At 37.3% G+C, this 14,739-nt stretch overlaps 1 protein-coding gene across 1 annotated transcript in view; it reads left to right on the top strand.

Moving 5' to 3' along the window:
* The first annotated feature begins 6,321 nt into the window (after positions 1-6,321).
* The window catches only part of impg2b (interphotoreceptor matrix proteoglycan 2b), a 31,378-nt gene continuing 22,960 nt past the window's right edge, over positions 6,322-14,739 (top strand). Inside the window, exons 1-7 of the mRNA XM_056269731.1 lie at positions 6,322-6,560; positions 8,632-8,798; positions 8,931-8,962; positions 9,245-9,277; positions 9,753-9,808; positions 10,373-13,677; positions 13,792-13,953. Of these exons, the coding sequence (XP_056125706.1) occupies positions 6,395-6,560; positions 8,632-8,798; positions 8,931-8,962; positions 9,245-9,277; positions 9,753-9,808; positions 10,373-13,677; positions 13,792-13,953 (3,921 nt within the window). The 5' untranslated portion in view covers positions 6,322-6,394. The remainder of the gene's footprint in view (positions 6,561-8,631; positions 8,799-8,930; positions 8,963-9,244; positions 9,278-9,752; positions 9,809-10,372; positions 13,678-13,791; positions 13,954-14,739) is intronic.

The raw sequence follows: 14,739 nt of genomic DNA on the forward strand, positions 1-14,739 counted from the left end.
TGACTTAAATTATCTTTGAGTTTTATCAGCAGATTTCCAAGTGATCTTATTCTGAGTAATGCTTTTACTGACGGAACATCCCTAAATCTAAAAATATATCCCTGACAGCGGCAGCTGGAACCAATAGTGCCATCACTACAAACAAGCATTGTGTTTCTGAGAGTTCAAGCAGTTCTGGAAGCCCCATAATGCAGTTATTTGGTCCATTAAAGACAAAAGAAGAACATAAAAGCAGTCCTTTTTCCAGAGCCACAAGAGAACACGACCGTCTGTGATGAAGTTGAAACACAAAGCATTGCCCTGCTTTTCTCGAATGTTTGTGTGAGTTGGCCAGAGCTCAGCTGGACCCCTCACTGCCTACTAAAATAATAATAAACATCATAAACTGTATTTATCCAGTACCTGGCATATATTTAAAATGCTTTTCATTAATGGAAAACTTTCAAAATGGAGAGTGATGAAAAGAAATGAACGTTTTTGAAAGAAAATGAAAGCTAGCTTTCACTGTACAGGCATTATCAACCCCTGCTGCGCTACTTTAAGCATTCGCTTTGGAAAAAGGTTTGATGGCCCACGCTGATTGGTTTTTCGTGTGCGTTTTGCTTCCAAAGAAAATAAGTATAGATTTAGTCTTGTATTAATTGGATGCATGACAACAAAGAATTCAAGTATTTAGTAGTAGCCTAAATGGAAACATTTGCTAACTGTGCAATTTGTGGGTCTTTCAAAGAAGAAGAAAAAATTACAAAGAGTGTCGGGGTCAATTTTATATATTATTTGTGAATAGTTTGAATATAAAACCTAATATAAAAAAGCATATTTGGCTGTAATATGCTTAATTGTCTTAAAAAATAATGTGAGAATGCAAAATAGAGTCTACTTATCATAGAAAAGCTATGTTCACTATGCAGCAAAATGTCCATGCTTTAGTGGTTCTTGATGCAAAATTGTTCAGAATGAGGAGACCTAACATATGATATGAATATTGTATGTATGTGTTAAACATCACGTAATATCATATACACCCATGTGTAAAGATTCTCACAGACCTTTAGGGTCAAACAGACCCATGGAGTTTCATTCCGATCAGCCTCTGGTAACCTTGTCTAATAGGTGTTCAAATTTCATTGTTCGATGTCGGCCATTGTTTTCAAGATACGGGACTGTCCCCATTTTCAAGTCATTTGCATTAACGGTTGTGTAATTACACCTCTGTTCATGCTACCAAGAAGCCAAGCTCTGCTCATATGTGTACCAAGTTTGGTGAAAATATCTCATTTGGTTCAAAGGTTATAGCCATTTTTAGCCTGGTTAAAACCAGACCATTCTCAGTTGTAACTGAGTTATGGTCTGGCAAAGCGTCATAGACAAATCATTTCCAGAGGGGCGTCACCAACGGATGTCGCGGATAGACCTAAACCCAATCAGAGCGATGAAGGAGATGACGTTTGCAGAGCGGCGGAGAAACATCTCCGAGTGTTGTTCTTTGCTCGGTTTTTAACAAAAAGGAAACGTTCAAATCGCTTAAAACAGACGCGATCGCTGATTGGAACGAGTGATGTTCGACGGCGGCATCCATCTTTGTAATGTAGGCTACAAAATCTGCTTCAAAATCCCAGCGCTGTCGTCATCGTGTAAACCCCGCCCCAACGTTTCTGATTGTTGCCGCGATTTCGGCGGATTGGAAATGGGCTTGAATGAGCTCTTTGCCAGACTAACTTTCAGAGCAAATCTAAATTTGCTCGAAGTTGTCTAGGTTTTCCCAGGCTAAGCCATTTTAGTAAAAGTGGCCACACCCACTTCTATTTTTTTTTCCGCGATGGTGAATCGAAAATAAAAAAATTCTGATAATTAGTGATTGACTAGAATATAGAATATATATAGAATATTTCTACCCTGGTTTGGTTCCAATCGGGCGAAAACCCTAGGACTAGTTTGCAAAAATAGGTTTTGGACAAAATCCAATATGGCGGAAAATGTGATGAAATCAGAGATGTACGTTTTGTATATATCATCCCAATATGAGTACTATACATGAAACTCATCCTTCATTGGGGAATAGGGTTGAATACGCATGAACGGAGTGGGATTGAAGGAGAGTGGGCGAGTGTTGTCGATCGGAGCAGATGGGGCAGTGTTTGGATGGGAATGGGATTTAAAGCGGCCGCTGCTGGGTGCCATCTCTTTCTCTCACTAATTCAAATGTTGTTGACTGGGAGATTATTCCTGAGGATACTGAAGGATTCCTGCGAGGAAAATTAAGAGATTATTGTTTTACCTGTACAAGAATCGCCACTTCCCTATACCTTTTTTTTTTTTTTCTGCCTCACTAAAAAGGCTCCCTAAGATTTTATTTAATTTTATTTTTAGAAAAAGTTTGAATGCATTTTTCAATCTTATTGATTTGCTGGTAATATTAATATATATATATGATTTATATGATTTATGACTGCCACGTCATAGCTGGACAGCTCTAACCTCTCTCTGTCTCTCTCTCTCTCTCTCTCTGTCTCTCTCTCTCTGTCTCTCTCTCTCTCTCTCTCTCTCTGTGTCTCTCTCTCTCTCTCTCTCTCTCTCTCTCTCTCTCTCTCTCTCTCTCTCTCTCTCTCTCTCTCTCTCTCTCTCTCTCTCTCTCTCTCTCTCTCTCTGTCTCTCTGTGTGTGTGTGTGTGTGTGTGTGTGTGTGTGTGACCTTAAAGTCATGGCCTGACTGGGATGTTGCAGTGGGATTTAGGATCTTTGTTGGGCTTTCCTCTAATCAGGTCTGACAATGAAAGTAGCCTGGTTTAGGCAATGTCAGTCCCCGATGCTGCAACTTTACACTATATGGCAATAGATTAGTTCATTTGGACTAGACTCTGAGATTAGAGCGGAATTAAAGCCTCTGAAAAGACGGGATCCTGCACACCCCCCTCAACCCTGTTTCATACCCCATAATCTACTCTACAACTAGGCCACTGGTTGCAGGTTCAGTCCTAGCAATTAAAACAAGGAAGGATCTGATTGCCAAAAATATTTTAAAATAATAATTATTATTATTAGTAGTATTATTAAATATTTGTTTTATAGTAATACTAATAATTTTAATTAATGAATTGTTTACACTTTGTTTTAGGGTGTCTGCGTTACAGTGTAATTATATATTTAAGTACTGATTAATAATAATTAACTACATGTACTTACTATAGGGTTAGGGTAGGATTAGGTTGTGTTTAAGGTTAATTGCATGTAATTATGCACAATTTATAGTAATTACTTTAGTAACTACATGTAACGTGTAAGATGGACACTGTAAAATAAAGTGTTACCAATGAATTATTTTTATTATTAAATCATCAGAGTTATTTAAAGTAATTTTGCAGTAAAATGCTTGTTTTAGGAAAAATAATAATAATCATGTATTATTTTATCATCAGAATTATTTAAAATAGTTTCGCAATCACATCCTTGTTTGTCATAATAATAGTAATATAAATAATAGGTTCATATGAATTAATTATAATTAATAATTAGAAATTATATTAATAATACTATGCTACAATATTCAGTACATAATTAAATTTTAATCATTCTTAGTTATTATTATTATTATTATTATTATTATCATCATCATAATATTCAGATATTTAAAAATAGTTTCCGCAATCACATTCTTGTTTTAGTAGTAGTAGTAATACTAATAGCAAAACATAATAAATAATAATAATAATAATGTTTCTTTTATTATCATTATAATTTATTCTGTATTATTATTATTATTATTATTTAAGATGTTGGTATAATTTTTATAACTAAAACAAGAATGTGAGTTCTAAAACTATTTTAAATAATTTAATGATATAATAATAATAATACATTTATATTAATTATAATTAATAATTACTAATTATATAAAATTTCGTAATAATGTACTGTTAGTTAATTTGCTTTTTATTAGTATTATTATATGATTAAATTATTTAAAAATAATTGGCCACTCACATCCTTGTTTTAGTAATAACAATAATAATCATTATTACTTATTAGTTACTAATTATAATAATTATAATTATATAATTAAATAAATAAATAATACTATACAATATTCAGTACATTGGATATATAGTCATTAAAAAACTTGTTGTTTTTTTCCCACAGAATAAAGTCATTTTTATAGCTCCATCCCCATTCATGTTCATTGAATGAAAATAGCAGCCAGGACTTTCTACAAAACATCTCTCCGTTTAAATATTTAAGAAGTGGATATGAACTGTAAGTGGCTTTCTGCTAAATCATATCAAGCGAGTACAGTAAATGTGAGTGGAAGTGTCTGTGACGATTACGGCTTTATCCGGACAGTCTGGACAGTACGGTATCTTTATCTCTGGACAGTCACCCGGATCGCCGCCGGGCGAGCGTCCACTACTTACCATTTCATCCAATAAATAACATCTACTGATTAAACCTTGAAATGTCACCGTTGCGGTCTGTCACTTACTTTGTCTTTAGCGCTTAAAACTTAAAACTTAAACTTAACTTAAAAATGTTGCTTTGCCAACTATCTGAAATAAGTACTTACATTACTGAAACTATAACTGAAGTATGATGTAAGAAACAGAAATCTCAACAAAAAAAATATAAAACTTATACAAATATAAGCTTATTCAAAATAATATGATAGTATTATGATAGTACATAAATAATACTAAAATAACTCTGCTTTAAAACTATTTTAATCTAAACAAAAAGTGACCATTATAAAGCATTTATTTGACATGAAATTACATTTATTATGACAGCTAAAATGCATGAAAATTTATGTTCTATCAATCTGTCTATCAACCAACCAACCGTTCTATCTAGCGTTCTATCTAGCGTTCTATCTAGCGTTCTATCTAGCGTTCTATCTAGCGTTCTATCTAGCGTTAAATCTATCGTTCTATCTAGCGTTCTATCTAGCGTTCTATCTAGCGTTCTATCTAGCGTTCTATCTATCGTTCTATCTATCGTTCTATCTAGCGTTCTATCTAGCGTTCTATCTAGCGTTCTATCTATCGTTCTATCTATCGTTCTATCTAGCGTTCTATCTAGCGTTCTATCTAGCGTTCTATCTAGCGTTATATCTATCGTTCTATCTAGCGTTCTATCTAGCGTTCTATCTAGCGTTCTATCTAGCGTTCTATCTAGCGTTCTATCTAGCGTTCTATCTAGCGTTCTATCTAGCGTTCTATTTAGCGTTCTATCTAGCGTTCTATCTAGCGTTCTATCTAGCGTTGTATCTATAACGCCTACATAACCTTCAGACTGTAAACTGAACTAAAGCTTCCAGACAAGGCTTTGCCAAGCCAACGTTCAAAGTTTCTCTTTACAAAGTGTAATGTGCAGTAAAATTTAACTCGATATATGTTGAATGAACAGCTTTGCTTTTGATATCCTCCACCAACCCATTGATACCTTACCAAACCTGGTATTATTTGGCTCATGCTTGTGCCCATCTGTTCATACTATCCCTGCCATGATGGAATGCACCCAAAACCCAATAAAGATGAAGTCCCTGTAAGCTGTATGGTCACAGCACGTGGCAAACTTGTAGACAAAGGGATAACCCTAGAAGATGTCACATCCAGTCAAACACTTAACGAGAGATCGTTCCTTGTAGCATCACAGTAGATTGTGCAAGTGGATTGCAGTGATATCATTGCAACTCTCTTCAGATTGAAATCCCATTGCACACACAATAGCAGCCATGGAGAACGAGGAAGCCACTCTCATAATTGAACTCATCAGCGGATCAGACCATAAATTACAGGACTTAATCCACATACGGGAATTTGGATGTCTCTGCATTCAGACGGATCCCACAGGTGGGCAATAAAAGGAGTATCACTGACTTCTCGACAAGCTTCCTCAGAAGAATTAACAAATAGGATTAGTGGGCAAGAAAAATCTTCCAAAGAGCCATCTGCTAAGCCACATGGGGAGACGTCAGCTCAAAGCTACGTGATCGCATCCCTCCGTGACAAGGAAAGGATGTACTGACAATGCAGACTAATTAATTCAACTCTATTTATTAGTTTTTGGGGCTGCGAGTAGGGATGCCCAAATTACAGCTGTTCGTAAACTAAAAAAATTGATGACTTTTTCTCTAAAGTGTGCTGGAATAAGCAATCATTATGCCTGATGTACCTTTTAAATGCATTTGGTGGGCTGTGGTGTTACTATTCTTGTTGGCCGGACACTGTTCCAATGATGCAGGTACGTATCTACTCTACAAATGGATCTTGAGGAGTTTTATGATGCTTGCAATCTTGTGACCATGTACTCTTCGTTCTCCATAAGGTGCTGAAGCTCATGAGGATTATTTAGCAAATGGATATACAACTTTTTTGGATGCCAATGACGTTTCGAATCGCTCCATGGTGGCAGGTAAAGGTAAAACATTGAGTTACGTGTCTGGTGAGGGGAAAATGGCTCTCTCCAGACGGAAAAGAGACCTTCTGTTCCCCAACGGAGTTAAACTTTGCTCACATGAGACGGTGCAACAGGCAGCACAGAATCATCTCAACTACTTTCACCTGCGAGGTAAGAACCAGACGTTTCTTACTGTTTTACTTGCGTTTCTGGGATAGTGGCCAAGAATGGTAATTGTAAAGGTACATTGCGTTGCAGAAGACTTCTACGGTGTAAATGGATGCTCTTTGAGATCATTATGTGAGAAAAAAATGAGCTCATGCAGCTCTACTTTTCATCAATATTAATAAACTAAGCCAACCTGACCAATTTCATTAACGTCCAAGTAACCGCATATTTGAACCACGATTTCGAAACGACAGAAACACACGCTCTCTTTGTCTCCGTCGTACATATAATCCTGCACAAATATTCAGACGCACTCAACACACTTTTCCACATCAATGTCCTTTCTAAAGATCACATATTAGCATTTTGAAGTTAGACGCAATCAAAGTATTAAACCCCTGCTGGAGACCACCGCTGAGAATAATGTCTCTCGCTGTTTGCACTAATAGGATCCAGATGACCCTAGTGAATCTAATTATGACAACTGGAGAAACAAGTGTTGCCGTTTTACGTAAAGGTTATTCTTGCAGTGTGTCAATGGAAAGTTGATTACATTTAGCCACGGCAACCTATTATAGGGCACTCTGATGCTTTATTACATGTTCAGTGGGGTCCAAAAGTCTGCAACGACTTGCGAATGTGTCTATTTTGCATTTTTATAATTGATTACCATTTTTTATTACAAATGATATAATCACCATAACAATTGAAGTGAATAATTGATTTAAAAAATAAAAATAAAACATTAATGTGTCCCCACTATATATGCTAAAGGAATTATTTCCCCTAATAGTGTAAAAACAAATATTGTGCTTAATACTGTATAAAGCGTGCAAGTTAGTTGAACTACTTGGTGTAAATAAAGTGGTTTATTTAGAGTTCCATGGAAAAGTCATATGGGTTTTAAACAACATGATGTTGAGTAAATAATGACTTTTTTTTGGAGTGAACTTTCCCTTTAAAGCTGATAACGAAGGTGTGGCTGGCAAAGTATCTGAGGTGTCTGTCTAGCACTGTTAGTCAAATGTTTTCAAAATGTGTCGTTCCAGTAGGAAAGGCCAGAATTCCCCATTTCTCTCTCTCGCTCTCCTGAAGTCCCCAATGCTACTGAATCACTGTAGACAGGGATCAGATCCTTCGCTCTGCCAGGAAAACTGGTGACCTCTGCCCTCCTACGCACTTGAGTTCTGGTAGTCGTCATACATTGTCGGTATGGCGGGCAGATGTAGGTGGAACGTTTCGACTGGAGCCGCAAAATGTCTAGCAAGGGTTAACATCCTCCATCTGCGCATTTAATTTTCCACTTGCTTGGGTATATTGAGAAAGTATGCGGCGCATACCGAAAATAGTAATTTTGGTTCACAAACTGAGAAATAAAAGAAACTAAGTTTGTCTGGAACAATTGACGTGGGTGGATAAGGATAAGAGATGTTTCCATTATGTTAGTTATTGCTTTTTCTTTATTTCATTTTGAAATAAAGAAATAATTCTGTTAATTCTGTCTTCTAAATGAAAGGGGTATCCATTATAAGTGATGTCAATTTCCACTACAGCGGAGTTCATGGCTGGTGTTTTGGCAGATTATTTCTTCTCCACTGTTTATAGTTTCTCTCACTAGATCTTTTCCAAAATCTAGTGAGCTGCCTTGCTGTCTGCTGTCTACACTGGCAGCCACTGAAATTGAACCTCATAAGTTAGTGTTCTGGAGCTCACTATATAGACAGCAAATCTACAAAGCGCATTGTTTAAATAGCAAAGTGCTCTGGAGATTCAATTCGTGACTGATTCCAGTTTTAGGTTAGCATGTTGCTAAAGCTAATGCAGCGATGCACTAATTAACAGAAATTGACTGTTTTATACACTATTTTATTGATACTTTGTCAAACTTAATTGTAAAAATATTCAGAACTAGACGAAAATAGGTACTTTATCCTCAGTGTTTTGGCTGTTTTTTCAGTTATTCCCCGTCCCAAACCCCCCCTACATTTAAGTGTGCGTATGTGTGTTTCCATTGTATGGGATTGCATGCTTATTGGAATGTGTATATATGTTTGCAATTGTTTCTGTTCCTTAGTGTGCCAGGAAACAGTTTGGGAGGCTTTCAAAATCTTCTGGGATCGTTTACCTGAGAAAGAAGAGTACCAGATCTGGATGAGGAAATGTCAAAACAGTAGTGTTAGCGTGTTTGACATTGGCCGGAGCTTTAGCCAGTCAGCTGAGCACCTTGCTCTGATATCAAGTGTAAGTATCCTTGTCTTTGTAATGATACCAAACAAATAATTATCAAATCAACACTGTTAACTTAGTTCAAAGATACAGAAAGTTCTTGCAAACGAAAAAAAGAAGCAAATTGACTTTTATGGTATTTTGCAGAGGGTAGGAGCGGCTTCGATGATATCAACAAGGTGAGAACTGCTTACAGACATTTACCTTCATGGAGTACCATGTTAATATCATGGTACATAAATATGATAATATTGTAAGCGAAATGCTTTTCATTTCAGGCTTTACACTGTGTTGAATTTCATCACACACAAATTGCCGCCAAACTTTGTTAATACAGCACATCTCCCTATTTACCATAATTATGTGTTAATATAGACAAAAAAAACAAGAACCCACATCACATCCCACTGTTTGCAAAGTAACAGTGTAATCACACAATTCCTATATTTGTCTTACGATAGTGTACCCACCAGCCCATGGCAGCCTGAATGCAGGTAGGACTCCCTGGCAATTAAAGGGCACAAAACAACATAGTGTTACATAAACTAGTACGGTCCTGCAGCCTAAATGTATATAAATGCAAATGCCCAGTGTGGAACTCAGATTGTAACGTATGTAACCGAACCCTAACACTAATTGAATCCGAAACACCAATTATCTCTTTAGCCAGGCAGCTAAGGCCGCTAATTCTGAGCACACACTGGTGCTTTGCAGAAAAAAAACACCCATTACTAGTTAAAGTTGGATACAGACCCGTGGTTTCAGACTGCAAAAATTGTAACCTTACCTTTAGTCCCTGCTAAAGCCAGTTCACTTTCTGCTAGCTTTAGAGACATAGCACTCCTCATGGTTCAGTTAATTTCCTGAAACGGAAAACTAAATTCATTTGCCAATAAGAAGGTTAGATTTTTAGTTTTGGGGTATGTTACTGACCTTTAAAAGCCTGTATAATTTTCTTCTCTTTCACAGACATCAGACAACGACTACTGCGCCAACACAAGCAAACGTGGCCACAACCAAACAAGGTCAGTCTAGTTTACAAAAATGTTTGAAACAATATGCTTCTTCAACAATGGATCTGTATGCACATTCCCTGTGTTTATAAATATTTCAAAATAAGTAGCTAAAGTCCAGAAAGTCTTATTTCTATTGACTGATTTTGCAGTCTGTTGATTAAAGTTATGCTCTGATTCATCGGTATTGTAAATGTCCGCATGAGACCCTGCAGTCGTATCAACAGAGACCTAGTGCTCTCTAGCTCAGGATGTACACTGCTCTCAGAATAGACATTAATCCTTTTTAGGTACTCAGTTGCTTGTAATGAAGTAAAGGTATCAGGATCCTCAGACAAAGTTTTGCCATTTAGTCAAGTGTAACTAATTATTTGTGCATGGGCTTAGCCTTAACAAAAGGGTACTTGGAGTTTTGCCCTGCAATCCTGAAGATAATTAACGGCATTGAATTAATGGATCCATGCTATTAATGGATGAATTTACAAAATGAAATTCAAAAATGACTCAAACTACCTCTTATGGCGTACATTTACTCTGCCACTTCCTCCTTCTCTTTGTTTCTCTGTCCTTACACAGTCAGTATTCTGATTCCTGAAGCAGTAACAGATTCACAGGATGCCACACCACAGACCATTGCAGACCAAATCTTAATCACCACTACGGCTGCAGAGCTTCGAATGACGCTTGAGCCTCGTCTTATCACAGCTTTTGAGGCTTCACCAAGCATAAGCACTAGTTCACCTTTAGAACTCACAAGTAAGGCCACTGTGAAACCTGTTTCAGAAACTGAAGTGCAAGTCAAACTGGATGCTACCGAGGGTCTTGTCAAAACATTGGATGTTACCATTCAACATGAAGAGGTTGACATAGTCTCAGAGTCTAAATTAATGAACACCGATAGAACTCAAGAGGAGTCTACTTCAAGAAAATATGATTATGAGATTCCCACAACCTTTGAGGATTCACAAGAAATAAGCACTACTATTCCTACAGTGGTCACCAGTGATTTTACTGAAGAGCTTTATTCAGAAACCGAGTTGGTACACGATGCTACCGATAGCCCATTTAAGACAACAGGTGTCTCCTTTCAACATGAAAATGTTGACATAGTCTCCGAGTCTAAATTAATGAACACTGATATAACTCCAGAGGAGTCTACTACGAGAAAGTATGATTATGAGATTCCCACGACTTTTGAGGACTCATTAGGAATAAGCACTACGATTCCTACAATAGTCACCTACATTAGTGACTCTACTGAAGTGCTTCATTCAGAAACAGAGTTAGGACAGGATTCTACCGATGGTCCGGTTAAGACAGCAGGTGTTACCATTCAATATGAAGTTGATGTTGTCTCTGAGTCTACATTATGGACCACTGATAGAACTCCAGAAGATTCTACTTCAAAAAAATATGAGTATGATATTCCCACAAACTTTGAGAATTCACCTGGGATAAGCACTACAATAATCAACAGTGAATTCACTGAAGAACTTCATTTAGAATCCAAACCGGAGGTGAGACTGGATGCTACTCTGGGTCCAATTAACACAGCAATTATTACCATTCAACATGAAGAGCTGAACATGGTCTCTGAATCAACATTAATGACCACTGATGTACCTCCAGAATATTCTACTTCCGGAAAATATGAGTATGTTATTCCCACATCCTTTGAGGACACACTAGGGACAAGCACTAGTTCACCTACTGAACTCAGAAACGAGACCACTGTGAAACAGGATGTCACTGAGGGTCTTGTTACGACAGCTGATGTTACCATTCCACATGAAGAGGTTGACATTGTCTTAGAGTCTACATTGATGACCACTGAAAGAAATCCAGAAGATTCTACTTCAGCAAAATATGATAATGATATTCCCACATCTTTTGAGGACTCACTAGGGATAACTACCAATACTCCTACAGGAGTCACCAGTGAATCTACTGAAGAGCTTATTTCAGTAACTAAACTGGACATTGGGCAGGGTGCTACTGACGGTCCTGTTAAAACAGTAGATGCTACAATTCAAAATGTAGGAGTTGACGTTGTGTCAGAGGTTACATTGAAGCCCCCTGATAGAAATCCGGGTGGTTTCACCTCTGAAAAGTATGAGACAGATCTCCCTACAACCCTTGAGGACTCACCAGGAATAAGTACTAATACCCCTTCAGTAGTCACTAGAAAATACATTGAAAATTTTATTTCAGAAACTGAACTAGATGTTGGACAAGGTGTTACTGAAAGTCCTGTTAAATCAGCACTTGTTACCATTCAGCATGTAGATGCTGATGTTATCTCAGAAGCTACAAGGATGTCCACTGATAGACCTCCGGTAGGTTCTCCTACAGAAATATCTCCTGTTCAGAATGTCTTACCAGAGGAACCAAAGCAGACAACTCCTACAGAACCACTAGAGGTTCCCCCCACAAATGGGTTGCCAAAAGCTTTGACAGATAAGGATGTTGTCAAAATCACATATGTGACCACAGTGCCAGAAATGCTCTCATCCACTACACCTGCATATACATCAACTGAGGTTGCTAGAAATTATACAGTGGAAAACCTACTTGAAAAAACTTATGTTGTATCAACAGAGGACACACTTGAAGACACTGCATTTGTAACATTACTTGACAAAGATGAGGAAGAGACACCCGACACTAAAGAGGGCAAACCTACACCAGAGATGACAACAGTTAAAAAACTTCCTGATACCGTGACAGAGAGTACTCATGAAGTGTCGAAGGAAACTCATGAGCCTACGGAGGTCACTCCTGATGCTGAAGAGAATGATTTGGGTAAGGACGAGGACATTATAACTGAGACCCCAGAAGTTACGGAGGTGACAGCTGAAGATATAGCCAAAGTGACAGAGGAAACTACAGAAGCTTCCGATGTGTTTACTAAGAGAGATGCACTTGTGACAACTGCCATTATGAAATCTGGTGAGATGATGACAGAGGCAACAGATGTTACTGGGGTTGAATTTGAAGACATTGGACCAGACAAAGTAACAGTTCTTGAAAACTCACTTCAAGATTTTGAGGGAGGAAAAAGTGATGCTACTGCTGAATTAGGGGATGTAACTGAAGCGGCCATCTTTGAGGAACCATCTGAGGAAAGTACTGAAAGGTTTCCGGTTAAAGAGTCCACAGAAACGTCTACTAAGTTCACAAGTGTGGCCACAACTGGAATAACACCTGATGCTACGCTTGATACCTCTTTTGAGATTGTTACCCCTGAAACTGACATTGTAGCATTTGTAACCGAAGGCATGGAATATAAGGTAGAAGAAACCCCGAAAACGGTTGAAGGTGGTGGGGAAACACTTTTCGAAGTTTTTGAAAACCTTACTGTTACTGAGATGGAAAAAGATATACTGACTACTGACATAAATGAGGACGTACATGAAGTTACAGATCCATCAAAAATTCTAGAGGACACACAAAAAGTTGTGGTGGAAATCTTACATGAAGTCACAGAAGATGTAAATGAGACACCTGAAGTTGCAACAGAGACACCTAAGGTTGTTACAGAAGCTGATGTTATAACAGAGACCACTTATATCATATCTCAAGCACCTGAAGTTATGGTGAAGACAAATGGAGCCATGTCAGAGACACCAGAAGTTACAGCTCAGACACCTTTGTCGATATCTGAACTTTCAGAGGTGCCTGAGATTGTACCTGAAACACCTGACATACATGTTGTCCAACTGCAACCTGCAGAGGATGACACCCCAACTCCTATCTTGAAATTGGAGGATATCACTGTTGTACTGAATGACTTGACAACTACTATTCAAAAGATACAATCCTCCACATTACAAATCTTGCCACAGGACATTTCCAATGATATTTTAGATGAAAACAACATGGTGAGCACATTCAATTTATAATTATAATGATTATTTAACTTAAGACTTTGTAATAGCTTGTTTAACTGAGTAATTGTGAGTTCCTCTTAAACTTTTCTTTGAAAAAAAATATAGATTGGAAATGAAATAGATGACGTTGTGGTCCGACCCATACGTCCTATCGGAGACCATATTGTTGAGCTGAGTATTAAGCTAAGAGGTGAAAGCTATGATGATGCTCTGAGAGATCCATCAAGTTACTACTATCAAAATCTATCGGAGCTGTTCATTGATAAGGTGAGTTTCATCTATAGAGTGACAAGCGAAAACAGTATGTGGGGAATGAAGCATTTAAAGGGGTCATGAACTGCACTGTTTTATTTTTTATGTTTCATGGCGTGCACTTATGATGTTAGTATGATTTTTACATCTAAAATCATCATAATTTAGGAATAAAAGGCATTTTTCCTACCCTGCCTTTAGCCCTCTGATTGTAATGCTCTGTTTTGAGGGGCGTGTCTACTGTGATTGGCTAACATTTTTGCAAATGAAATAGCTAGTATTACATGTGAAAGTCTCTCAAAAACCTTTAGCACGATTTTACTATTACAGCTCTCAAAGTTAACAAATCGTGAAAAGTGTTGATTATAGCATTATATTTTGATGTATAGTACTATATTTAGATGGTGGCATAAAAGGTTGCAGTGATTAGCATTGTAGCGTATCACAGACATGTGGAGTGCATGAATGCAGTGAGCTCGTCATTGCAACTCAATTTCTGCACACTAACGAATGATTTCATCATAACTAACAGTGCAAACACAATGTAATTAAGAGATTTGTTGATTATAACCAAAGACTATAGATAAAAGGGATTTTGTTATAATGGAAGTTAGGTAACGCTTTAGATTACAGCCCGGAAAGTACTGTGTAATTAAGAGGAATTTACAGAGTAACTTTCGGTAATTATAGTGTACCTATAAAGTACTTGCATGTAAGTATAAGGGAACAATATGTAAAGTTTGGGGAATAAAGGGGTAACAACCAGGAGAATTAAAAAAATATTTATACTGTAAGTATTAT

The sequence above is a fragment of the Rhinichthys klamathensis genome, unplaced genomic scaffold, assembly GCF_029890125.1.
Source record: "Rhinichthys klamathensis goyatoka isolate OS25496 unplaced genomic scaffold, OSU_Roscu_1.1 h1tg000289l_1, whole genome shotgun sequence".
In the NCBI taxonomy this organism is placed as follows: Eukaryota; Metazoa; Chordata; class Actinopteri; order Cypriniformes; family Leuciscidae; genus Rhinichthys; species Rhinichthys klamathensis.